The 25278-nt window shown below is 38.3% G+C and overlaps 1 protein-coding gene across 4 annotated transcripts in view; it reads left to right on the top strand.

Moving 5' to 3' along the window:
- Positions 1–1946: 1946 nt before the first annotated feature.
- Positions 1947–25278, top strand: part of CNKSR2 (connector enhancer of kinase suppressor of Ras 2) — a 272213-nt gene continuing 248881 nt past the window's right edge. For all 4 annotated transcript variants that reach the window (XM_090264455.1, XM_090264454.1, XM_090264453.1 and 1 more), the window contains exon 1: positions 1947–2357. In XM_090264455.1, coding sequence (XP_090120581.1) covers positions 2294–2357 — 64 coding nt within the window. In that variant the 5' untranslated portion in view covers positions 1947–2293. The remainder of the gene's footprint in view (positions 2358–25278) is intronic.

Here is a 25278-nt window from a genome sequence, read left to right as displayed (position 1 = left end):
TGTACAGTGGTCAATAAATGTTCATCATTATTGTTAACAGTATTATTTTAATAAAATTACTTTTAACACCTCCCTATGACTGAAACCTCTAACGGTTCACAATGCATCCATTCCACTGTATTTCTGGACAGAAAACTACTCTATAAATTATTAATGCTGGAAATGATCTTTTCTAGGAATACTGATGCAATATTGTGAGACTCATTGTAATGTAAGCACTGAAAAATACCTTTCATACCTGGTTAGCCAAGAAAAAATTGCAAAGCACAACCATAATCTAGATTATTAAATGTGCTATGCCTGTATCTTCTGAGCATAGACTACTCTAGATAATTTCTAAGTTTCTCTCCAAAATTTGCCATATACTGCCCTGACTCGTGTGGCTTAGTGGAGTGGGTATGGTCCTGCAAGCGGAAAGGTCACCCATTCACTGTCCTGACTTCCAGGCCAGTTCCAGGTTGGGGATGTGTGACGGTCGGTGTTTCTCTCCTTTGCTTTCTCTCTCCCTTCCCCTCTAAAAATAATGTTAAAAACACACAAAATTTGTCATATGCTCTTAAGTTTGGATTATTAGAAAAATAAGCAAGTCTATAGATAAGCCATCTTAAGTTTTACTTGGTTTGTATCACTAGCCTGAAAACATAAAAGAATTAACTACTGTGGTTTCAGTTCTTTGTGTGGGGGTGAGGTGGAGTGGGACTACTCAATTCATGTCAGCTGAGAAAAACAGCAGTTACGCATCTCATGCAGTTGAACTGGAGAAAACAGGTTACTGCAGTAAATGGCAAAACCTATTGACATTATTTAAATGGTTGTAAAAATAAAATGAGGTTCTGCTTATTGAACGGAGCTATTGAAGAATGACAGAGGAAGTATCTTTGCGGTGGTACAGAGTTTGCATCTGTAGTTCCTAGGATTAAGTATTTGTGGTTTAAAGTGAAGCCTCATTAGGTGAACTGTCTTTTACTAAGGACTATATAAGTAACCTGTGTAAGTGAAGCACATAAGTTTTGAAGAATCCCGTTGTTTTCAACTTGTCACTCATTTTAAATCCCGGTGTTCCCCTTCAGTTCTTACATAAGATTATCTGAAAACAAAAGGACATCCTCTACAATAGGTACTGGGCACTCACAGCGTTGAAGGAGTTGGCCAAAAACAATACACAGAGCCCTCCAAAAGGCACGTGGGCCCGACCTATCTCTATACCACCACTACCGCACTGGCAGGACCCGGGCACCGCGCACCTGCCCTCCTGCCTCGTCATCGCTGCTTTTCTGCTGGTGGAGCACGGTAGCATTCAGCGGCATTCCACGCTTCCCTCTTCAAAGGCGTGCGCGGGGCTCGGGAACCACCTCGGGAGCCCACTCAGCAGCGGGGAGGGCGGGAGCGAGGAAATCCCGGCTCCAGCTGTAACCCAGCGCTCAGCGGGGTCCCCCACCCCTTGTCGGCGGAGCTGCAGGTACCTCCTCAGCCGCCTCAGCAACTGGTGGGCAGCCTGTCCCGCCGCTTTCGGGTCAGCTCCGAGGCCCTTTGAGACGGGGCTCCCGCTGCTGACACCTGACTGACTGACCCGGGCTCAAGCTTGCGCCGCCGACGCCGCCGACGCCGCGCACGCGCTCCTCGAGCGCCTCTGTCCCGGGGCGGCCTGCGGGGCGGGAACCCGAGGCCCGCACCTGCCTAACTGACAGGCAGACCCCGGCTTCGGGCCTCGTGCAGGCGCACTCACGCGCACGCGCCTCGCGTGCCTGCAGTCCGCCCCGGGGGCGGGACCGCGCGGCCGCGAGCGGGCGGGGGGCTCGTGGCGCGCGCGCCTCGCACCCGAGGGCTGCAGAAAGATATTTCGGGTGGCAGGAGGCCCCTCGTCATTTCCGCCGGGCAGCTTGTCGTGCTGGGGCTTCACTCCCGCGCGCGAGGCGAACGGGCAAGTTGGCTGCAGGCGTGCGGCGGCGGCTTTTTCCTTAGCCTCGCGACCCTCGGCAGTGCAAGCCATGAACTGAAGCCCGAAGGTACGGAGACCGCAACGGAGTGGCGGAGCAGCCACTGCCTCAGCACGGACCTAGAGGAGCCGCAGCCCCGGGGCGTTTCCCTCCCGTTCGCCGCTTCCACCAGTGCTTCCCGCGGTGTGCTAAGAGACATTGCAGCTTAGAGACCCGACACACAAAAGCCGCTTTCTCCGAGCTGCCCGCCCAAGCGAGGCAGCGGCCAGCAAGGGACCCCACCTGAGGACGACTTAGGCTGCTGAGTTCGTTTTGTGTCTGGGCTCCGCACCCTGCGCGGAACCGACCCCGTGTCCATGGCTCTGATCATGGAACCGGTGAGCAAATGGTCTCCGAGTCAAGTAGTGGACTGGATGAAAGGTAATGCCCGCTGTGCAGAGGACGAGGCGGCCCTGGGGTGCGGGGTCCCGCCGCGCCGGAGGGAAAAGGCGCCCACCACGGCCGAGCCCGCCTTGGGGTTTCCGCCGACTGATCGCGGTGCGCAGGGCGGGGGTCCTCCGGGGCTGGTACGGGCTCGGGAATCTGGTCTCCTATTGTCTGCAGCCAGTTGCTCCCCAGCCGGAGAGGGGCGCGGAGTGAGCGGGAGGGCAGGAGGCTGGAAACTGGGTGGCGGTATTCATGCACAGCCCCGGCGCCTCTTACCCGCTTTCCTGCTCCTCTAGGCACCCCCCAGGCTGGGAGGCCATGGTGACCCTTGTCTATCCCCTTAGGGAGGACCCGCCCCCCAAGGGACCTGCTCCGCTGGTCGCCCCTTCACGAGCCCCTTTGTTCCATCGAAACTTGACGCCCCCACAGCGGCCGCCCCCTACCAGGTGCCTTTTCCAGCTCCAACTCTCTGGGCAACTTTTAAGCCCACATAATGGGGTCAGGACGCGGCCGCCCCAGTTTGGATCGGCAAGCAACCTTTCTACTCCAGGTTGGGCTGAGGATGCTCGGGGGATGGTCTACATTGGGGAGAGGAAAACAGGCTTCCCCTGGGACAGCATCCGCGCTGGTGGGCTCCTTCCAGCATATCTCTGCGTCCTTTGCCTCGTTCTCTTCTCTAGTCGGTTGAGGCTTTTGACCTCAGGGCTTTTTCCTGGGGGCTCGACGCCATGTGTAAGGTGATGTGCATTCAGATTTCTCATTTCTTCCATCTTGAAGGCTATCCCCCTTTCTCCTGGCAATTTCTAAGAACCATGCTTAAGAGACACTGGCCCTCCTAGTCACAATCATGGGCTTTTCTCTAGTCCTTGGGCTTTGCTTTCTTGCCTCACTATCTCCCTCTGTTGTCTGAGTTAAGGGGCCTGTAGAGGACTGCCCCCCCTTCTCATGATCACTGCTCCCCCACCTCCCATCCTTCATGTTCCTAAGATGTTGGAAATACTGACGGGGTGAATGGGACTGAATAAATGATTCCTCGACACACTTGGGAGATTTCAGCTTTGCTCGTCGTTATTCCTAGGCACAAAGTAGATTTGTCAGGGACTAAAGGCTTATCATTTGTGAAAAATGCACGTTCCAAAATGAGGAGTCCCTTCTTAGGGCTTGCTTTGTGGGCAGACTTTCCAAGATCCAAGTACTTTAGAACGAAAGGTAGGGTGATTAGAAGTGATTGAGAATGATAAGGAGAAACTCGTTTTTTTTTTCTCTCTCTTTTCCTGAACCTTTTCAGCTTCCTGCTTATTCTTGTGGATTTTTCTTCCTCTACCCATATGCTTTCCTTCTATTCCCTTATATGCCCACTTATCCCTCATTTACTTCATTTTTTTTCCTTTTCTAATATGGGGAAAGTGCTTTGTAACTGCAAAGCGCAGTACAAAAGAGTGTACTGAATTAAGTCAAATTCATTATTTATCGACTGCCCCCCTGTGCGCGATGCGTTGTGCTAAGGTGCCATGGGTGCCATGACTAAGACAAAGTCCTGCAGGGGCTCATCTTTTCTGTTTCTTCTCTTCATGTTTGCTACTGACATTCTGCTTTCCTAGAATCCCACCAGCCACCAACTCCCACCCCCACCCCCATTCTCAGATATAAACATGTCTTCTCTGTTTTTCAGTTATGGAAGAAAGAGGAGGGTATATGCAGGGAGCAGGAATGCTTAATTAAAAACCTTTCTTTAAATTTGCCTAAAAGAGTGCTTTAGTTTGACTCTGTTACGGAAATTCTCAAGGCAAAGCTGTCTTGGCTCCGTGGGAGTCAATTACCTTCAAGACTACCTCTCACAAATTCCCATGATGCTTGCAGTGAGTGCTGCATACTCCATCTTCTTCACCCCTCACCCTCCCAGTACATTCTTGCAGTTTCCCCTGTCCCTACAGTTTAGGTTCCACTAAAGCAAGGAGAACCTATGATGCACATGCTCTAACACACATTATTAGTGTTCCAGTACACTCGTCCTTTAAAAATCTCTCCAACCTAAAATGCAGCTTTTTTGAAGTTGGGCTAACTGTTAGCTGTGGTTTTAAATGGCTGTTATATTCAAGTTGAATAACCGATTTTCATACCTGTTGGTGACGCATTTTAGAGCTATTTGAAAAGGTCAGTGAGGTTGCCAAGATGGAATTTGTGTATCCTTGTACACATTGGACAGAAAGAGAATAACTGATGTCATCATCTGTATATTTCAAGTCCAAAATGCTTACTGATGAAATTTCATAATCTTCATATAAATTTGATTTGATAGATTATCAGAAAATAAGATTAAAAAATAGTTGGATGAAAGGAACAGTTCCTCAACTTGTAACTTACACTGTTACCTAATTTTTCTTTCCTTACACTTTTCCCCAAATAGATTTCACAAAACACATTTAAAAACTACTTTTCACCCTTTCCTCAGATGCAGTAACGTTTAAAAGTCAAGTAATTTAGGCTGTAGCTTTGGAATGGCTAAACCTCATTTAATGTTGTATAATGCATAGTGTTATAAAGGCATTACCAAAGAATTAACAGGACTTTTGAACAACTGCAACATTGTGGGAGTTTTTAGAGCATGTTTTTCAGGGTGACAGTTTCATCACCCTCAATATTTAAAGTATATAATATATGCTTTCAACTAGTCCCGATTACAAATAGTTATAACTCTGTATAGTAAGGTATGTGCTTTATGCTCTTTCTAGGGTAGTTTTCTCTTTCCTAAATAGAAAAGTAACCATTAAGCACATAAGAATAGCATGACCATATATTTATGCTTCTACACAATTTATGGAAGTGGTATAGAAACTCAATAAGGAGAGAGGGAAATGAAGGGGAAAAAAACAGACTGACAAGATTATTAAGCTTTGGTAGCATATATTCAACATTATTTATGAAGGATAATTTATATATTGCAATTCACTTTTATCTATTACTTTTTATTAAAATGTAAGGGAAACACAAATATTAAATTTATATATAAATTATTGGTGAAGATATAAGGAAATGCTTGCATTTTTTGCTCGCCCCCAGCTCCACTATTTGTAAAATTCAGTACTCAGTGAAATTTCTGTTAACGATGAAAATTTGACGTCACACAGTGTCAATGTTAATTACAGTAAGTAAATATATGAACTCCTCATGAGTCAGTAAAATAAGCAGTTATAGTCCAGATCACCCTGATGGTACTTCAGGCTATTTGAAAATATTTTATAGACCTTAAAAATGAATTTTATAAAAATATTATGAGAAAAACCATTACTTAGCATTTGAAATCAACCTTTTTTCAATTGGAAATTGGATTTGGTCCGCTTGAAGTTTTGGCAAAATTTTTAAATGTAAACTTTTTTTACAGTACAAAAAGCAAAGCAGTTATTGGAAAAACCTATAGGTAGAAAAGTAGGACAATAACTTTCTAATCTTTCCTCAGTCTATTCTCTAAAATTATTCCTCAGCTCCTATATGTTCACTTGCAGGGCCTGGCAATAATCATAATCTGTAGTTGTTTGAGTCTACATTTTGCCCTCTGAAATACAGCAAAAAACCTCTGAACACTTTAAAGCTCCTATTATTAATTTTATTATTAATTTTCCTTGTCCATATCACATCTGGTAATTCTAGTTTTCTTCTCACACCTTTTCCAACTTTGAAACTTTCAAAATATCCACATGGCTAAGATAATGTTATTTTCTGGGACCAGCTCCTTCCGTGATATTTTCCCAGTGATCTTAATCTCATTCTAGATCAAATAAAATGGAATGTTTTTTTGAGTCAACCAACAGTCCCCTCTTTGCTGCTCTTCTCTTATGGTCTCTGTGACTTAGCTTCATCCATTCTTGTATTATTGTGATTCCTAAAATAATCTGGATTTTACAGATAGCCTCTTCTCAAACCATCTCACAATTAACTGCTCTGCTCTTTCCTGTTTACTATAAACCATTTTCTTTAAGAGCATTCATTGACTTCTAATTTCTGTCCTGATGACTCAGCCATCTTGAGGATAGAAAATGAAATACAAAAGAAAAAAAAAGAAGAAGAAGAAAGAAAATGAAATACATTATTTTAGGTATAAAAAGCAAAGATAAAACCAATGTTTTGCATACAACCCTACAAGAGAGGAAAATGCAGTTATGGAATAAGGTCTATTTAGTGAAAAAGTTAAATGCTGTAAAGGAGAATGTATCTGATAAGGTAAGAGGTTTTAGACAGGTACAATGCTTTTTAGTAATTTTTTCCCCCCTCATAGGACCCAGAGCTGACATTGACATATATCTTAATTAGATGAAGGAAAATGTCAAAATTTTGAGTTAAACATTCTTGAGAGAGAGATCAGAAATAATTCTGGCAGGAACTTGAGAAGTATACACTGCAAGAAAAAATATCAAATTATCCCTATCACTTCCTTTTTCTCAACTGCAATGTGACTAGACAGTCACCAATAATCACCTACTTTGGATTTGACATTTTTGGAATGGGAATTCTTGTTATTTTACACAAAGATGAAATTTACCTTTTCTATATGTAGAGTTTAGTTCACAGGAAACATCATTTGACTTTTAATGTTATTAACATTTGCTCTAAGTTAACACTCATGATTTAGTGCAGATTAGGAAAAAAAGAGTATACTTATGTATATGTATTCAGGTCCTTATATATTATTTATACAGTACTTCTTTATTTTAATGGATTATTTTAAATAAATTATTTCCTGCTTTGGGGAAATTAGTGTCCTAAAGTATGGCAGTGACATTGACAAACCTATGCCAAGACAGAGACACATGCCAACTAGTACACTTGGTAAATTTAAAGTTTCCTATGTATACAAGCACCAATGGGAAGTGAATATAATGATTTTAGTACGTTAGGAAGGAATCCATGAGGAAGGTGGGATTTTAGCAACTGTTTAAGCATTTTAATTAAGGCATATTATAAAAGGGGTATATTCTAAATGTGGAGGCACAGCAAGAGAGTCTAGAATTATGATGGGGTGATTAACCACGGGGATGGTGTCTAGGTTTGTCTGGTTGAAGGAGAGAGGTGGGCAGTAGAGGGAAAGTGAGGGAGGAGCCATGAGTAGGTGGCACAGAAGTATAAGAATAAATCTGCATTTCACAAAGACAATAAAACTCTCATCATGTCCTGACTTTAAATAAATACCACATTATAAAACTTTGGCTGCCAAAAATAAGCCCAGAAAGAATGTGTATTGAATTGGTACAGCTGTTTCAAATCTGCTTCTCAGGAATAATTTGGAAATAATGTTAAAATGAATTTTTGAAGATTAATTACAACATTAACATTATGTTGTTGGATATTTAGAATTTTACTGATCCAGATTCTTATGTGAAGAATGAATAATAGGCTTTTAAATATTAATGCTGTTCTTAAACCAATGATAAATTAACATTTTCATTTACAGCAGAGTGACTTCAGATTAGGACTTAATTTGTTCTTAATTACTTTTATAGCTTTCTATGTGATTTCTCTATAGCACCTCACATATAAGTCTTTGTGAAAGGTGAAGAATTAGCTTCTATAAAGTACTGGAAGGATGGATCATCTGGACTAATTTAAAAAGGAGAGGGGAAAGTGAGGTTATATAATATGAAAAAAATGCAGTCTAAAGCTTTTTATTTTTTATGATTTTTGTCATGGTTTACTGTCTGGCTAAAGAACAGTATGTAAATGTAGTCTTCAATATGGGATCATGGTGTTGAATAATATTCATTGAATGGATTCACATTATTCATACAAACCATAGGCCTGTGCTCCCTAAAATGGTACATTTGTATGGTTGTGGAAGCCAAAAAAAAAAAAAAAAAAGCAAAAGAAACCAGAGCTGATGTTTGCTAAGTATTTTAAAACATTATTCTTATATTAAAACAAACATAGATATTATATTTATGTTGTAGAAAGCAAAACCGGCATGATTTAAAAGATGAGACCAGAGGCTTAACAGGAATTTTAGGCTTGTGGCAGGCTGTTTATAAAGCTGCATTCCCCAGACCTCCCAGGGTTATGAGTCCCTTTAGGATTACGGATACATCAGTGGAAAAGTTTAAGAAGTGGTGGTTGGGTTTGGAAAAGGTAAAATTAATATACTCTACTTTCTCTTTTTCTCCTATTCCAAGTGGCAAAATATCTTTTCAGCCAAGGTCATGATAGTTATAGCATTTTACTCTGTTTGATCCATAAACCTGTGGTCAGGATGACCTTCTTGAGAATGATTCTCACCTGACCCTATTTTTCCACTTCTCACCCCTATTAGCTTAAAAAATTGAATGGCTTCTCACTGTTTTTAGGATAAAGATCAAAGTCCTTAAAATGGCTGATAAGACGTTTGAAGATTTGGCTATTGCCTGTGAGGTAAGCTACAGTGGCCTTCTTTCTGTTTGCCCAGCGCTAGGCCTTTGGACTGAATATGTTCTCTTTTACCTTTGTTCTTTACCCAGTTAAGTCCTACTCATCCTTCAGATCTTAGACCTCCCCTCACTGCCTCAGAAAAGCCTTCTGGATTCCCTAAGTCATATCAAATCCTCAGTTATGTGCTCTCCTGGTGCCATGTATATCTTTATCCTTTTTGCTAGTTTTATTTTTACATTAATTTGTATTGTTTTTTGAAGAGGGCAGGGGCCACATCTTTTTTTTTACATAGCAAAACAGAAGAAAGTATATGGTGAAAAATAGGCACTCAGAAAATATTTTTTTGAGTGATGGAGTAAATAACTTTACCCACAGATTTATTGTCTGTCAGCAAATCTGCTATCCTAAACAACAATGCATGTAAGCTCCCTCATAATGCTCTAATGGATACTTCAGTGCCAAGTTGTATATTGTGTGCCAGACACAGTGGAAGTAGGATTGCTTTATCCATATTTCATAGTTGTGTTACTCTAGCCAATTCAGTCATCTAAATCATTGTTTAGATTCATTTTGTTAAGAAATATCAATAAAGTCAATGAATTCATGACATTTTTGTCTTTATGCTATAAATATTACAAATATACTATAAATAATATTTGCTGATATTATTTAATAGGCCAACACAATAGATAAGCATTACTTTCAAAATTAAAACATACCCCTTTTCTTAAGCATTTATATTATTTCAGACAAATTTTCTAATTGTTTCTTCATTTTGATGTTTTTAAAAGAGCTCTAAAAATAAATAACATGAAAGAACTATATATTTTGGAATGCACGGTAGATTGAAATTGGTAAAGTGCTTTAAATGTATCCTCTTATGAAAGTGAAAAAGAGCTCATATAAGAAATTAAAATGTATTTTTCTCTTGTGAGAAGAAAATATCTTTTGCTAACTTGGAGGATAAAATGGAAAACTAGTCCTTTAGCTTAATGGGAACCATTATCTTATATTTAATGCTGATGTTACATTTTTATTAACAGGCATAAAAATAAGATATTTAAAGATGCATATTAAATCAACATTTCTTATACAATTTTCCATCTCTCCATCTGATTTTGAAAATTAATTTTAATTTTTAAACTAAATATGAATTTATTTGGACTAATTTTTTAAGGACACTTGTTAAGAACTTATGCAGAGAGTTATTGTAAGTGTTAATTTGTTGAATACAGATAGCTGTTGCAGATTTAGTGAATTAAGTGCTTCTGAATAGTAGGCAAGTTATAGATATTTTTCTAATAAAGCAGGTTCTTCCCCCCAAAAACTTAGAATGCTTAAAATTTAAGCTACAATAAGTGAAATTTTTAAGACCATCACATAAGTATGCCAGTTTGTTAATTTGTAATAAAACAACATTTTCAGGCTTGAATATTCTAACTAGTACTGCAAAAGCATTGATTGCAATTGTGCCCTGATTTGAATTAAAATAACTATTCAACATGATTAAAAATTTTGGACTTTAAAGATATATTTATTTTCTGTTCAATTTATATTACAATTATTAAATCTAATAGAAGTTTTTATTTTCTTAATCTTACTCTTGAAATTTTAGGAAAAAAGAGGATTGCAGATATTTGCATAAAAAAAGGAATTTAAATTTTACTAAAGTAAACTGCTGTTTTAGTCTTCTGTGTTCATCTGTTGAATATTTTGTCACAACACAATTGTTTTAAGAACCAAAATTTATTAAATGAACCCAAACTCACAATGGCATTAATGTATTATAATTTGTCACAATAAAAACATTATATAACTAATATCAAATACAGCACACTTGTCTGTTTTATATTTACTTGACATTAATGTTTCTTGGAAATTAGTCTCATTATATGGGTTGAATAGTCTTCTGATAACATGAAAGATAAGAAAAAACACATTGTTAGTTACTTTTACAGCGTTTCCCAATATTTTGTTTGTTTGAACTTTTTGTTTTGTTTCAGCTACATCTGCTATTTAAAATGGACTTGTAATATGTTTTCTCAAGTAATATCTACCAAAAAATCAGTGGAAGGCTGGCTTAAATCCTAGATTTCAGTTTTTTCAACTTGTTTAGCAAAGATTATGAAAGCATCTATTTTCTAGTCATTTGTGTGAGACTTATAATGTAATTCATTAATAAAAGCCTTTAAAATACTTGTCATAAGTAATTATGCTGAAGGATTAATTTCAACATTAGCTGAATTCTTGTTATAATTTTGGTATGTTTTATATGTGTGCATGGGAATTTTATTTTTTTCCTGTCTGAGCAGAAAATTTGTGTTTTAAGTTTGTGCGATTCATTTATATTTGGCTTTCAAAACAATACACTAGGCTACTAAAAATATATAAAAAGTATTGCAGTTTTTACTAATGGTGCTTAAAACAGACATGTAGTCCACTTGCTAGTTTTCCTCCCTGTTTGCTGGAGCCCATGCTCAGACCAAATTCAGTGTGGTGTAGAGCCACTGTGGATAGCAGGGCTACATGCTCCATCCCCATATTTCTCTGTATGGTGCTTTGGTGTGAGTTTTGTGGCAGTCTCTGTTGGCATCAGTGTTGCATTAAATCGTGGCAGAGGTTTCCTTAACTAGAAGGCTGCTCCTTTGCCTTCTAGTTGTCAGAAAATAGGCTTTCAATTTGATGTTGAATTGTCACACAAAGAGAAGCTCATTCTAGTGTGTCTCTTAACATGATACTTTAAGTTAATTCAGATCCCGTTAATTTGGGATTTGGGTTTATTTCAGTAGGCTGCAGTTGACGTTTACTCTTTAAGTATGTGAAAGAAGGGTTTGCTGGGCTGCAGTTGACGTTTACTCTTTAAATATGTGAAAGAAGGGTTTGCTGATCAATCTAATAATGCAAACAAGATTGGAAAGGAATTGTTTGACCCGGAAGTACTGTACTTTGCCAGGAGCCATTTCTATACTGTAAATATGCTAGCTAGAAATGAGTTGTATTTTAGTTAAAATTTCCGCACACCTAGAATCATGATTTTTTTATTTTTGGAATACTTTTGCAAACATCCTGTGCTACAGCTTGGTTTTTTCCCTCATTCACCTAACTTGGAAAGGTTTCATTCACTTTATATCTATTATTAGTAATCCTTAAAAGTGAGATAAGGAATAGTTAGTAACAGCTTTTTACAGGTAAAGTACAGAGAAGTTAAGCAGCTCAACAGAGATTGTACAGCTGTTCAGTGATGGAAATAGGTTCAACATCAACTTTTTTTCCCTACTGGATTGGATTTATACTTTCATGGATAAAGGACACAGCTTAGGTTTGTATATAATTGTCTTCAAACTTGACTTTTAAAAAAAAATCCTGAATTTTCTATTCTTTAAAAATTGGTACCATATATATTATGGTAAAGAACACTTTGGAATCAGATGCCTAGGTTAGTTGCATCCAGGCTCCATTACTTCATAGCTGTGTGATCTTAGTGAAGGAGAGTTTAAGTAACTTGCCAGGTTTTCTCATTTTTGTACAATAAGGGTGGTAATATTAACTGCCTCATAAGGCTGTAGTGTGCTTAAATTATGCCTGGCACATAGTAAGTGTGTGATAAATGTCAACTTTTTTTTTTTTAATTTAGAGGTTGCATTCTATTGGCTATCTTCAGAGGCAGAACTAATAATAGATAATATTTGTTGAGTGCTAACAATATACCATGTATTGTCCTAGGTGCTTTCCTGCATTATTTTATGACTATCCTAACCCTGAAAGGCTGGAATTATCCCTATTTTACAGATGAAGAAACTTTTGCTTAGAAACACTTGTCCTACATACCCAAATATTTATTGAGCAGGTGTTCAATAAATATTTTGAAGAATGAATAAACAGTAAGTGGAAGAAGCAGAATTTGAAATATTTCTGATTCCAAAATATATATTTCCACAGATACATATGTGACGAGAGGAATCCTGGGAATACTTTCAAAGATGTGAATGTCCTCACCATCAAACCTACCTTCCCAAGTGTGTGCTAAGATGGACTGTGGTTCTTAGGTCCTTTTGGCCTCTGGAGGGGGACAGTGTTTGTGGTGAGGTATTTCCACTCAGAATAGGACTTTAGCCAGTGACAAAGGTGCCACATATCACTGTAGTCTTGGTGATACCTTTCTTATTTTGATGTGAACCCCAGGAGTTTAATGCTCTCTTCTACTTAGTCTAGATTTAGACAAAAGATCTACTTCAGACCACTGCCACTGCCAACCCAGGGCTGAGATGTTTGATTCTTAAAATGATTGTCAATAAAAGTACATGGTACCTGATAATATATGTTCATAAGCAGCATATATTGTAGTAGAAATAGTGAATTGTGTTACATTCTTTTTGTTCAAATTTACTTAGCAGCTATTAGTACCGCTATCTGCATTTCATTAGTGTTTCTTTGAATAGCATACTTTATTCAGTGTATTCTTATAGTTTTGAAACCCTTACCTACCTACTAAATGGTAATTGTTACCCTCAAATTGTTTTGTTTGGAAACACTTTAATCATAAAACATCAAATTATCATAATTACTCAAATTTCTAATCTCATAAATGTCATCAACATTTTTACAGTTTTTTTCCCTTAAATCGGGATCCAAATAAAGCCCATACATTGTAGTCTACCTTATTCTTTTTTGCCTGCATCAGTCCTTTGGGACCCAATACCACCTTTATGTAACAGACATTATGTAATGTCTCCTGAAATAAAATAGCATAGTGAATCACAAAAAGAACTTAAGTGTTAGAAAAATTGAATCATAATCAGTCAAAAAAAACGTGAAATCAACGCAAAATATGTAGTGGTCAAGTTGAGCTACAGATGTTTGATCAGTTGAGTACTTATAAAATGGTAATGATAGGAATAATTCTATCTGCATTATTCATACTGAAAATAATACACATGGTTTTGCTTGTGTATCTAAAATACATTCTAGCATATATTTAGGAACTTAAAAATTGGATTCATTCAAAGTAAAAACACAAAAATTATGTTGTTTACTTCTCCTTGTTTTCCTTTAATAGAATTTAGGTGAGTTTGCTTTAGACTGGAAGTTTTAAATATTTGAAAACAACTTAAATTTTTCTTTGTGGAGATGATGATTTGAAGTCTCACTTCACATGGAAGCTACCATAATACCCAGGAAAATAGACATTAAAAACAACTGTGAACTGTGGTAATTATCAACTATTTTGAAGTTGCCTTAGCATTGCCTATTTGATTATATAAAGCACTTTTTCTCTTCTAATGCATTCATTGTCTTTTAAAATACATATGAATTAAAATAAATTTTGTTGGGGATGTTTTAGAGAATTTCAGTACTTTCCTTGAAATAATTGTTGATATCCTGTGTTAATAATTTGTCTTATAAGAGATAGACTTTTAAATATGGTAATATCATGACTCTCCATCTTCATTTTAAAATGTGTGTAATTTAATGTTTAAAGGAAATGTTTTCTACTTGATATTTTTTTCAAATGAGGCTTCTTTCCAGTTTATTCTTATACTTGTGACCAATACACACAGAGAAAATAAATACAGCAGGATAGCATCTTGGGATCTCATAACATTTTTCCCCCTAACAAAACACCAGTAATGAGATCACATAAATTATGGTTGGTATATGTCTCTTAAAAAAGAAAGAGTTGATTTATACAATGGAATACTATGCAGTTGTAAAAAAGAAGTAATTCCTACCTTTTGCAACAGCATGAATGAAACTGGAGAGAATTATGCTAAGTGAAATAAGCCAGTGGGTGAAAGAGAAATACTGTATGATCTCACTTATAAGTGGAATCTAATGAAGAAAATAAACTAATGAGCAAAATAAAACCAGAGGCATAGAAATATGGAACAGACTGACAGCTACAAGAGGAGAGGGGAGAGGTGAGGACTGGTTGAAAGGAGGTAAAGGGATTAGTCAAAAAACATATGCATGACCCACGGACATGGACAACCATGTAGGGATTGAGGGTGGGCTGGGCAAAGAGGGAAACAGCAGAAATTCAGACAACTGTGATAGCATAAACAATAAAATATTTAAGTTAACAATAAAATATTTACGTTAAAAAATCAAATACTTAAAAAGGTATACAAGGGGGCCCCCCCAAAAAAAGAATTTATAAAAATTGAGTATTCTTAAATGTTTGAACTCTATAGTCACCTTCAAAGTACTCTCTATTTGATGCAATACACCTGTTGAAACCTTTTTTTTACCATTGCTCAGAAGAGTTTTTGAACTTGTCGATTTTGATGCCTTTTAGTGCTTCTGCCATTTTTCATTTCACCTCTTCCACATCAGTAAAATGTTTCCCTTCAAGGACTTTTTTCATCTGGGAAAACAAAATAAAGTCACCTGGGGTAAGATTAAGTAAATAGGTGGGGCACGGGGGTCATGCCTCTTTTGCTCAAAAACTGCTGAATACTCAGCGGTCTGGGCAGGTGCACTCATAAATCACACATCATGAAATGGGCAAACATGTTGAAAGAGTCTTAAAAAAATTCACTGAAGCCAGATGCAGCCTCTCGCAGCAATACCAGCTCGTACACTGATACAGATGGGTTCCTAGAACACACACCTAGCAGTAAAAGTCTGTACTACAAGGGGCCTGCCCTCCATAAGACAATTCTGTTTTTTGGGGGGGTCCCCCTTATACATCACACACTCACCCCTACAACATTATTGTATCACACCAAAATTCATTCCTTAATATCCTTAAATATATAATTGTTCAGATACCTAATTTCATAAATGTTATAAACATTTTTATAGTTTATTCCCCTTAAATTAACACCCAAATAAAGTCCACACACCGTAGTCTACCTTATTCTTTTTTTCCTACATTGAACTTCTGGGACTCAATCCCCCCTTTATATAGATATTATGTAATGTCTCCTAAAATAAAATAGATAATATAGCCTACCCACTCACATATTTTTAAAAAATTCCCTGTAATGCCTTTAGTGTAACAAAAAGGGAAAATAATTTATAAAACTAAAATAGGTTTCTATATGTAAGTGCTCAATATGACTATATTAGAAGAAATAAATTGATATTTTTGCCTATTTATAATGAGTATATATGGATTTAGTAACTGCAGTAAATTCAGAATTTATTCCATGTAAGTACAAGTAAATGGAAGAGTGGATGAACTGATAAACACTGGAATAAAAATAAGTACAAGCTAGACTCATTTGATATGTCATCCTAATAATTCCTCAACAGGAATTATTAAAAGTCATGTGGGAAGGAACCACGGCTGTTTGGAGAAGTGTCAGATTCTAGGACTGGAATGTTAAGATGAGCCTGGAGCACCTTGGTAGTGCCAGAAATTAAGGAAGTGTTCAAGGAGGGCATGTTAAAGGCTTGGGAGCCATTATGAAAAAGCTCTCAAAGGCTAAAGCTGGAACAATATGAGCAAACAAAAGTGGTATTGGGTTATAACTCAGTGTACAAAATAAATATCCATGAGTCTGTACTGATGTAAATAAATGTTGAAAGGAAGGAAGGTAGGGTGGATAGAAGGAAAGGTGCAGGGAAGAAAGGAAGGGAAGAATTTCCCATGCAGAGAAATTGAAATAATTTATATAGATAATCCTCTTTCATGGAGTTGCCACTTAACTCGCCAACCTTTGATCGTGGGCTGCACTTCGTGACTTGTTTCTGAAGAGTAGAGTGGGAAGGGGGAGCAACTTTACAGTGGAGAAATCTAGTGAACCCTACATTGGCCAGGTGATCAGGGTTTGCATCATCAGTGGAAAAGCATGTTTGATAGCATGTACCCTCAATATGAAGTGATGAGAATGGCATTTCACCTAGGTGATCATCCTCCCCAAAACATGTAACTCCAGTCTAAGCATGAGAAAACCATTAGATAAATCCAAACCTAAGGACATTTTACAGAACACCTGTCCCGTACTCCTCCAAACTGTCAAATCATCAAAAACAAGGAAAATATGAGAAAAATCATAGCCCAGAGGTATTCTGGATAGGGTCCTGGGACAGAAAATCACATTAGAAGAAAACAAGTGAAATGAAAATGAGGTGTGCAGTTTAATTAATAGCAATATATCAGTGTTGGTTCCTTAGTTGTGACAAAGTTATCATTGTAATGTGAGCTATTAATAATAGCATATGGATGATAGTTATAAAGGAACTATCTGTACTATTTTTTGCAACGTTTTTGTAGATCTAAAACATTCTCAAGTAAAAAATTAGAGCTTATTTCAAATTTGTAATCCCAAAAAATAAGCAGTATTTCATATATGAAATAGCTTTGGTTTGCCTATCTGTAAGTGTTAATAAAGTCTTTCCAAATACAAACAAAAAAGTCACAGGAGATACGAACAGTTCTTCAGTGTGGAACTGTTGCATCCATTGATCTAGAAACCATTCAGTAACCCCAAACTCACAATTCTCAAACTGTTCCCAGGAGCAATACTGGCCCTGTCCCACCATCAAGAACACCTCTTCCTTACCTCTCCTGTGTAAACCTCATGCTTCACAATGTGAAAAACTAACTTTCTTGAGTGAATCATATACCCGGTTTTCCTTCTACTAGAATTAATCTTTTACTTAAATACATTTTTTATCCTTTTGCTAATCAGGAAATGTGTTTAAGGAAACAATGTTCATGGGATAGGATGGAGACCACCAGAAGTTAGCTCCATCTCTATTTTTTACCTCATTGCTAACAGATGTGCAGTTAAACTCTTGGACAGAAGAGTGTGCTGTTATAAACCTTGTTAACCAAGTCTGACTGCCAACACTCCTTCTAATTGTAGTTTCTGTTTCCTGCAGACACTGTGTTGGAATGTTAAGCCATGAAAATTTTTGAACAAATAAATGTTGGGCTTTATAATAATTGACATTCAGCTGAGTATATAAATGTGTTTGTAAGTGTATATGCACACATTTACTTAGGGCACATATTTGCCTAGGGTAGGTATGCTGAAATTGAATATAGCTAAATGACCTTTTCTCATTGCTTTTCTGTAAAGTCACCATTTTTCTTTTTCGTCATTAAATGTAACACCTTTTTTCATTGTATTATAAGGTCATGTAGTGTGTTTACTAGCTGAGTTTGGATATGAGTATGGTTATAACTAAAGGTCTCCTTTAATCACATCTCCAAGAAATTATACTGGATTTCAAAACAGGACTAATTTAATATCTGCACTTTATTCCTGTGTCTTTTTGGTTAAGATATTTCTTGTTTTCTAGTTTACTGGTGTGAAAATTATAAAAGGAACAGTATCCAATAATAAGATAAAACTGTCACTAGGAATTTAATGCATTAACCCCATAATTCTTTGCCACAATAAATGGAAATGTTATAATTATCACAATTTTAACTTGATTCTTTGTTATTAATCCACCTCTATAAAAGTGTGACTCTCTGCTGATGTTCATGTGAATGTCTTAGAATTGTCTCCCTGGCTTGCTGCTAAATGTCTTTTTCTTTTTCTTTTTTTTTTTTTTTTTTTTTACTTTATGCTCTGTGAGTACCAGTGTAAATATTCATTAATGCATTCTCTGTGAAATGCTTCTGCATTTTGTACAAAGTATTTTTTTAAGCTATGCTCACAGGAATGAAGTATAGTTTGTTTCATTTGCTTGGTTTTGTTTTAGTAAGAATACTTTGCATTTAAAGAAATCTTCAAAAAACGACTTTTGGAGATTATACATTAAATATCAAGGATTTGAGCTATCTTTGAATATGTGACTGTAAAGGATGGTTTATGCCTGGCTGGTTTGGCTCAGTGGATTGAGCGTCGGCCTGCGAGCTAAGTGTCACTGGTTCCATCTTCCAGTCAGGGCACATCAGAGAAGGAAAACTCTGACTCCAAAAAACCTCCGCTGCCTTGCGGCATACCTCTTCAGGGGAAAGGCTAAGGGAGTAAACCCCGACAGAAAATCCGGAGCCGGAGTCCCTAAGGCGGTTTGACGTTGTAGTCAACACCGGCAACTCCTGCGGCTCACCTGAAGCCAAGCTGTATTGACTCCGTCTTTCCCTTGGACCCTTCAGCTGCGAAGAGAGGGGGGGTCTGCTGCATGGGCAACAGCAGACCCTCCATATCACCCTGCCCAGGCTCTGTAGCTTCAGCTTCACTGGAGAGGACACTCCAGCGTCATCGCAAGATGTCGATTCAACACGGGAGGAGACAGATACCGTGTCACTCCCGAGTCGGACTGCACAGCCATTCTCGGCGGTGCAGATAGACTCTTAAGAAGCTACACCATCGTCTCTCGAGACGGATGGCTGCCGAGAGAAAGGATGGTTTGACTTTTCAAGATTCTCCAATATCTATCCTGGAATAGAATTTGTCCTAGAATAGGTGAGCAATATTTAGATTAAAGTTCTTTTTACCACACCCCAATGACATTTTCTTAATAAAATTTTACAGGTTTAGGATAACTAGCTATTGCAATAATACAGATAGTCTTCTAATAATTAAAAACAATGTCAGAAGCAAATTTTGTGATTTGCATTACTTATGAAATACAGATGGCAAGAAATAGACTTGGAAGCTTCTTCAGAATGCAGATGGACATGAATTCTTCAGTGAAATTAATTAAGGGTAATCATTGTATAGTTACCACTGTTTTGTAAGCTGCCATGAAATTAGCATTTTACTTTCTCAAGTAAAAATGTCAGATACTGCCTTTCAAGGCTGCTAAGAACATCTTTATCACCTGTAGTCATACCAAAACACTCACTTCCCTATCCTACCCCTCTCTTCTTCCACATCTACATTTCATACGGATGAATTAAAAAAGATTAAATGGACAAATATCTAGTAGGAAACACTGTATGTAGAAGACAATGGAAATGATCTATAGTATTTAGTTGGAATTAGAAGTCTCTCTAGTTGTGGTCCCACCTCAATTCATCCTGTATTTGCTTTGTGTGTTGAACTCATCCCTTCCCTTCTCAAACCCTCAATTTCTTTGTCTGAAAAATGAGGATTAGAAAAATGTACTTTATAGTGAATTAGTCAAGATGTAGTTCAGGTAGAAATGGAATAACATTTTCACATTGGCAAAATAATAGTTTATTTACTACTGAACAGGATTCAAAAATGATCTGTATGGAAAATTATTTTTAACTATTCCAATTTAAAAATAAACCACTCACATATGCGTGCTTTAAGACATGGTGTACAAAGAAGAGTATATTGATTAAAAAATGTATCTGGAGTATACATTTCAGGTGGCTGGCTCTCTCTTGAGAACTCTTTCCCTCTTACTAGCTTCCATATTCTGTGTACCCACTTCTCTAACAGCTTTATTGGACCATTTCTCTCCAGACCACTTTTCTTTCTTATTTGAATCAAAGGATCATTTAATCAATTGTCTAATTATTAGAATGGTATCTCACTCTTCATGCCAGGGAACTCAATACAAAGATCATAAGGTTGGTGGCTCTGCCACCCCTGACTAAGTCTGAAGGAGATAACCACCTTATCTCAGTAGTAGACCTTGCATATCATGATTCCTTGTAGTTCTCAGCATCATTTTACCAAAAGGCTCATGATCATTGAAATTTTACTTCTCAGGCTTTGCCAGAAGGTTAGAATATAAGAATTTTATCATAAAAGTCATGTACATGGTAATCAAAATTATTAAACACTGAATCTGTGCAGTGAAAATGGCAGGCATTTATAAGCACTAGCGCTCCATTTAAGTGATAAGAATGTATTGACTTTACACAGGAGAAATAGTCAATTGTAAGAAACAAATGAAACAATTCATATGAGCTTGGATCACTGCAAAACAATGCCTTTTCTCATTCTCGTGTCACAAGTGATATTTGGATTGAGCACAGTTAACAAGCATTAAGCCCTGACTTCCAGCCAAGATGGAGGTGTAGACAGACACGCTGCATCTCCTTCCACAACTAAGAAGGAATACAACTACCTCAAATCTAGAAACAACCAGAAGTTCCAGAAAATCAAACTGCATGGAAGTTCAGCAAACAAAGATATAAAGAAGAAATACTCATCCAGACAGGTAGGAGGGGCAGAGCCAGGGCAGAGAGGACGCGGTTTGGTGGCAGCAGCAACAGCGACAGCAGCAGCAGGCCAGCAGAAAGGGCAGTCACACACTTAAAAGTCAGCAGGGACACCTGGGGAGCATTCCCAGCTCCTCACTGGACCTAGCAGCTCATGGTCCCAGCACTGGGGAAAATCAAGCCTCATTGCTTCTGACTGTGCAGACCAGTGGGGGTTGGGGCAGAGGCAGAAACTGCCAGTCTCTCAGCAGAGTCCACTTGTTTAAAGGGCCCCCACGGTCCTAGAACGTCCGCAGACCCACCCACTCTGGGAACGACAGCCAGGGCAGCAGCTAGAGGGGTGCCAGTCCAGTGCAGAAGTGGGAGAAGTGCCTGGAAAAGGGGCGAGTGCTGAGCAGGCAGCATTGTTCCCCCTCAGACCCCTCCCCCTCATACAGCAGCACAATGTGGTGAAACAGGTTGCCCTGTACTGATGAATCCCTAAGGCTCCGCCCCTTACAACGTAACAGGAGCGACAGCTCTACCTGGGACGCGGAGGCAAACAAACACAGGAGCCTGTCAGTGAGGATACAGAGTAGTATGGCCCAAAAAGGGGAACGGATCAAGGTTCCAGTGGGAGAACTAAGTGACGAGGAGATAGAGAACCTAACAGATGATGAGATGGACAACCTAAGATGCAGAATTCAAAACACTGGTGATAAAGATGTTCACAGGCCTGACAGATATGCTTGAGGATGGCAAACGCATAAGAGAAGCGAAGGCTATGCTAAGTGAAACAAAGGAAAATCCACACAAAACCAATGGTGAAGGGAAGGAAACCGGGGTTCAAATCAATGATTTGGAACATAAGGAAGAAAGAAACAGTCAACCAGTGCAGAATGAGAAAGCAAGAATTTTAAAAAATGAGGAAAATGTCCCAAATTTTGCAAAGGAGATGGACATATAGGTCTGGGAAGCACGGAGGGTCCCAGGTGAGCTGGACCCAGAGGGGACCACACCAGGATGCATCATGATTGAGATGCCAAAGGTGAAAGATAAAGAGAGAGTCCTGGGGGCAGCAAGAGAGAGGCAGAGAGTTGCCTACAATGTGGTGCCTATAAGACTCTTAGCTGATTTCTCAGAAGACACTTTGCAGGCAGGAAGGGACTGGCAAGCAGTGTTCCATGTGATGAAAGGCAACCTTCAACCAGGACTACTCTATCCAGCAAAGCTATCATTTGGAAAGGAAGGGCAGATGAAGTGCTTTCCAGACAAGGTAAAGCTAAAGGAGTTCATCATCACCAAGCTATTATTATATGAAATGTGAAAGGGACTTACTTAAGAAAAAGAAGATCAAAACTATGAACACTAAAATGACAACAGACTCACAACTATCAACAACTGAATCTAAAAAATAAAAACAAAATCCAACTAAGCAAACCAAAATAGGAAAAGAAGCATAGGTATGGGGATCGTTTGGAGGGTTATCAGCTGGGAGGGGGGAGGGGAGAAATGGGGATATGGTGCAGGCATTAAGAAGCATAATCAATTGGTACAAAATAGACAGGGGGAAGTTAAGAATAATGCAGGAAAAGGTGAGGCCAAAGAACTTATATGCATGACCAATGGGCATGAAATAAGGGGGGTGGGATTGCTGGCGGGAAGGGGGGTACTGGGCAGAGGGGAGCAAAGGGGAAAAAATTGGAACTACTGTAACAACATAATAAATACAATATACTTTAAAAAAATAAACATTAAGCCTACAAATTAGTTCCCATGTTGTATAGAATGTTGTATGGAATGGTTGTTGGAAAGTGTACTTTCCAAAAGCTAGTATGCTGGCATTTTTAAAAAATTACCGGCAGTTTTGCTTTTCTTGTTAAGTTTCACATTTTGACCTACATTTGTGTTTCCGTGGATAATACTCTCTCTATCCAACATTGGTGCACTTGTGTAACTGATGTCAACTCACATATAAAATTTAGTAGAAGAATTTTTTAAATATAAAAATTGATTAAGAGCTCATTTTAATCATGAAGAAGACCGTGGTGGAATTCATCTCAATAGTAGCTAGTTTTTACCACTTCCTTCTCTTTATGGACCCACCCGTAGTGCTGTCAGATGGTGTCCCAGTCTAGGCCTGGGCAGCCTGTTCAAGACTACCAGCGATCCACAGTCTGTGGCTTATTAATCCTTCAGTTTGTTAATCTAGTCAATCTATAATCAGCAGTTAGGTTTAAGCACCACAGGGTGGGTCAGAGTAATTCTTTTGGGAAAGGTTATTGCTTCCCCTCAGGCTGATAATACTTGGAGGGGAGTGGTCTACCTGAGCAAGATAGCTCCTGTAGTATGGGGGATGACTCAGCATGGTGATCCTGGCTCCTCTGTTAGTTCTCTTCACGAAACCACTATCCACAAACTCTCAGGCATCTCTAGTCTACTCTGCCCCCTTTTGCCAGATCCCAGGATAAGTGACTGCAAACGAAATTTTGTGCATTGGCCCTTTAAAGGGCTCTCTGTGACTCCAACTGTCTCTCTCTGGCAGACAGAAACCCCACTGCTTTTCACAGCTGGATGTTATCCAGGTTCCTTTCTGGCTTTGCTACTGTAGATTGGGGAGCCCTACTTGGGGTTAAGACACCACACTTCTCAGGAGGAACCCCCAGCCACTGAAATATCCCTGTGGCACCTCAGCAGCTGCCCGTGGGAGCCCAGCCAGCCCTGTGCGTCTCCTTCGCACTCCATACTGGTCCCTGTGGTGAAGTGGCTACTTCCGTCTGTCTGTGGTTATAAGGCCTTCCTCCAGCCACCACTCAGTTGGTCATTCCAGATGACCTCCCCACAATTCAGCTGCAATTCCAGACTGGTCCTGTGAGGACGCCAGTGCAGCTCTCACTTATTCCTCCACCATCTTGGATCCCAGACCCTGCATAGGTCTTTTCATTGCTATAAGGACATCTGTTAGCATCAAAAGAGAATAAATTATTTTGATCACTGGTGCCAAAGCTAAAGCAGATCTTGATTAACACATACAATAAGCCTACTTTGTAGAATAATCCTCTCATTAAGAATATTTGGTTTAGATTTTATTTTTTCATAACCAAATATAAGATTCCAAGGGTACTGAACTTCATTTATAGGGAGTTAAAATGCTATTGACCATTAGAAAAACTTCTTCTCCTAGTGGTTTTCTAATTTCTGTGTGCTCTGACTCAGTGATTTTAAATATCATTTTGTAAGGCTTTGCGGATTGTTGGTATGGTCCCAGTGCAACAGGATTAAACACTAGTCCAAACACAGAGTAAATTTTGTGGTCCATTTAGAGCTTAATAAGTGGTTTTCTATGCTGAATAATCTATTGCAATTCACTTATTTTAATAATTTGCCATTTTAATTATGAACAACATCCATCCATCTATAAATGTGGAATAATTTTGACCCTATATTTTTTAACTGTCTGTATTACTGTATTTAAGTAACCTTATTCACACCACTGGAATTAATACAGGGATGGGCAAAAGTAAGTTTACAGTTGTATGGGTACAGTACAAGTAAATGATACAATAATTAATAAATTAATTATAATACAAGGATAAACTTTTGTGTACTCATAACTGTAAACCTACTTTTGCCCACCCATATATATTAGAATAGTTTGGTCCCTACGAAATATAAATAGCTGTCTTTGATACATCGAAAGTGTTTCAAAGATCAAAGGCAATGGATTATTTAAAATTTGTTCATAGAACTTACTGTGATGTCCTCCTTTACATTAAAAAAATATATATATCCTCCTATAAGTAGATATTGCATCATTTGTATTGTTCTCATTCCTTTCTCCTTTCAACATTCCTGTGTCTTCATGTGAAAGCCTCAAACATTTGGAATCTCTGATTTGAAAGAATTATTTATTTATTTAAAATTTAGAGTAACTAAAGCAGTGTGACATCTGCAGTTGTTAGTGGTTTGATAAGGTAAGTAAATTACATGACCGTAGTGAGATTTCTGGTAATTATTTTTTAATAAACATATGGATGCCAAATAGGGAGAGGTGGCTAAATAAATAAAAGTACTTAACATAATGGAAACAAAAATATTATGGATTTTTTCAAGTTCAATATGTATATGTCTCTTGTATTATGTGTGCTGTTAAGTACTCAATAACTAGATGAAAATATAAAGTACTTTTCCTTTCACCACTGAAATGCCATTGTGTATTTTCTATTCTAAATTTCTTTCTGATGGCATTTACTGCCCTTTAGGAATACCTTCTTCTTCATGTTAAGTTTTAGGTATTGTCTTTTTTGATTTGTCATCTTTTAAGAAAGGGAGTATTATGTAAATCACTTGAGAATGAACTGTGACATTATGCACATTTTTCGGTAGTTGCTGTCAAAGATGGAATAATAACACTATACCTGCCACTGTAAGAATTGTGGTCACCCCAGGACAAGCACTGAGTCATACTGCTGGTGCCAGTAGGAAAAGTTCACATCATTG

This window comes from Furipterus horrens, unplaced genomic scaffold, assembly GCF_987537825.1.
Source record: "Furipterus horrens unplaced genomic scaffold, mFurHor1.1.pri manual_scaffold_17, whole genome shotgun sequence".
NCBI classification, from domain to species: Eukaryota; Metazoa; Chordata; class Mammalia; order Chiroptera; family Furipteridae; genus Furipterus; species Furipterus horrens.
Note: the sequence above shows the minus strand (reverse complement) of the source record. Positions and strands in the feature narration are given on the sequence as shown.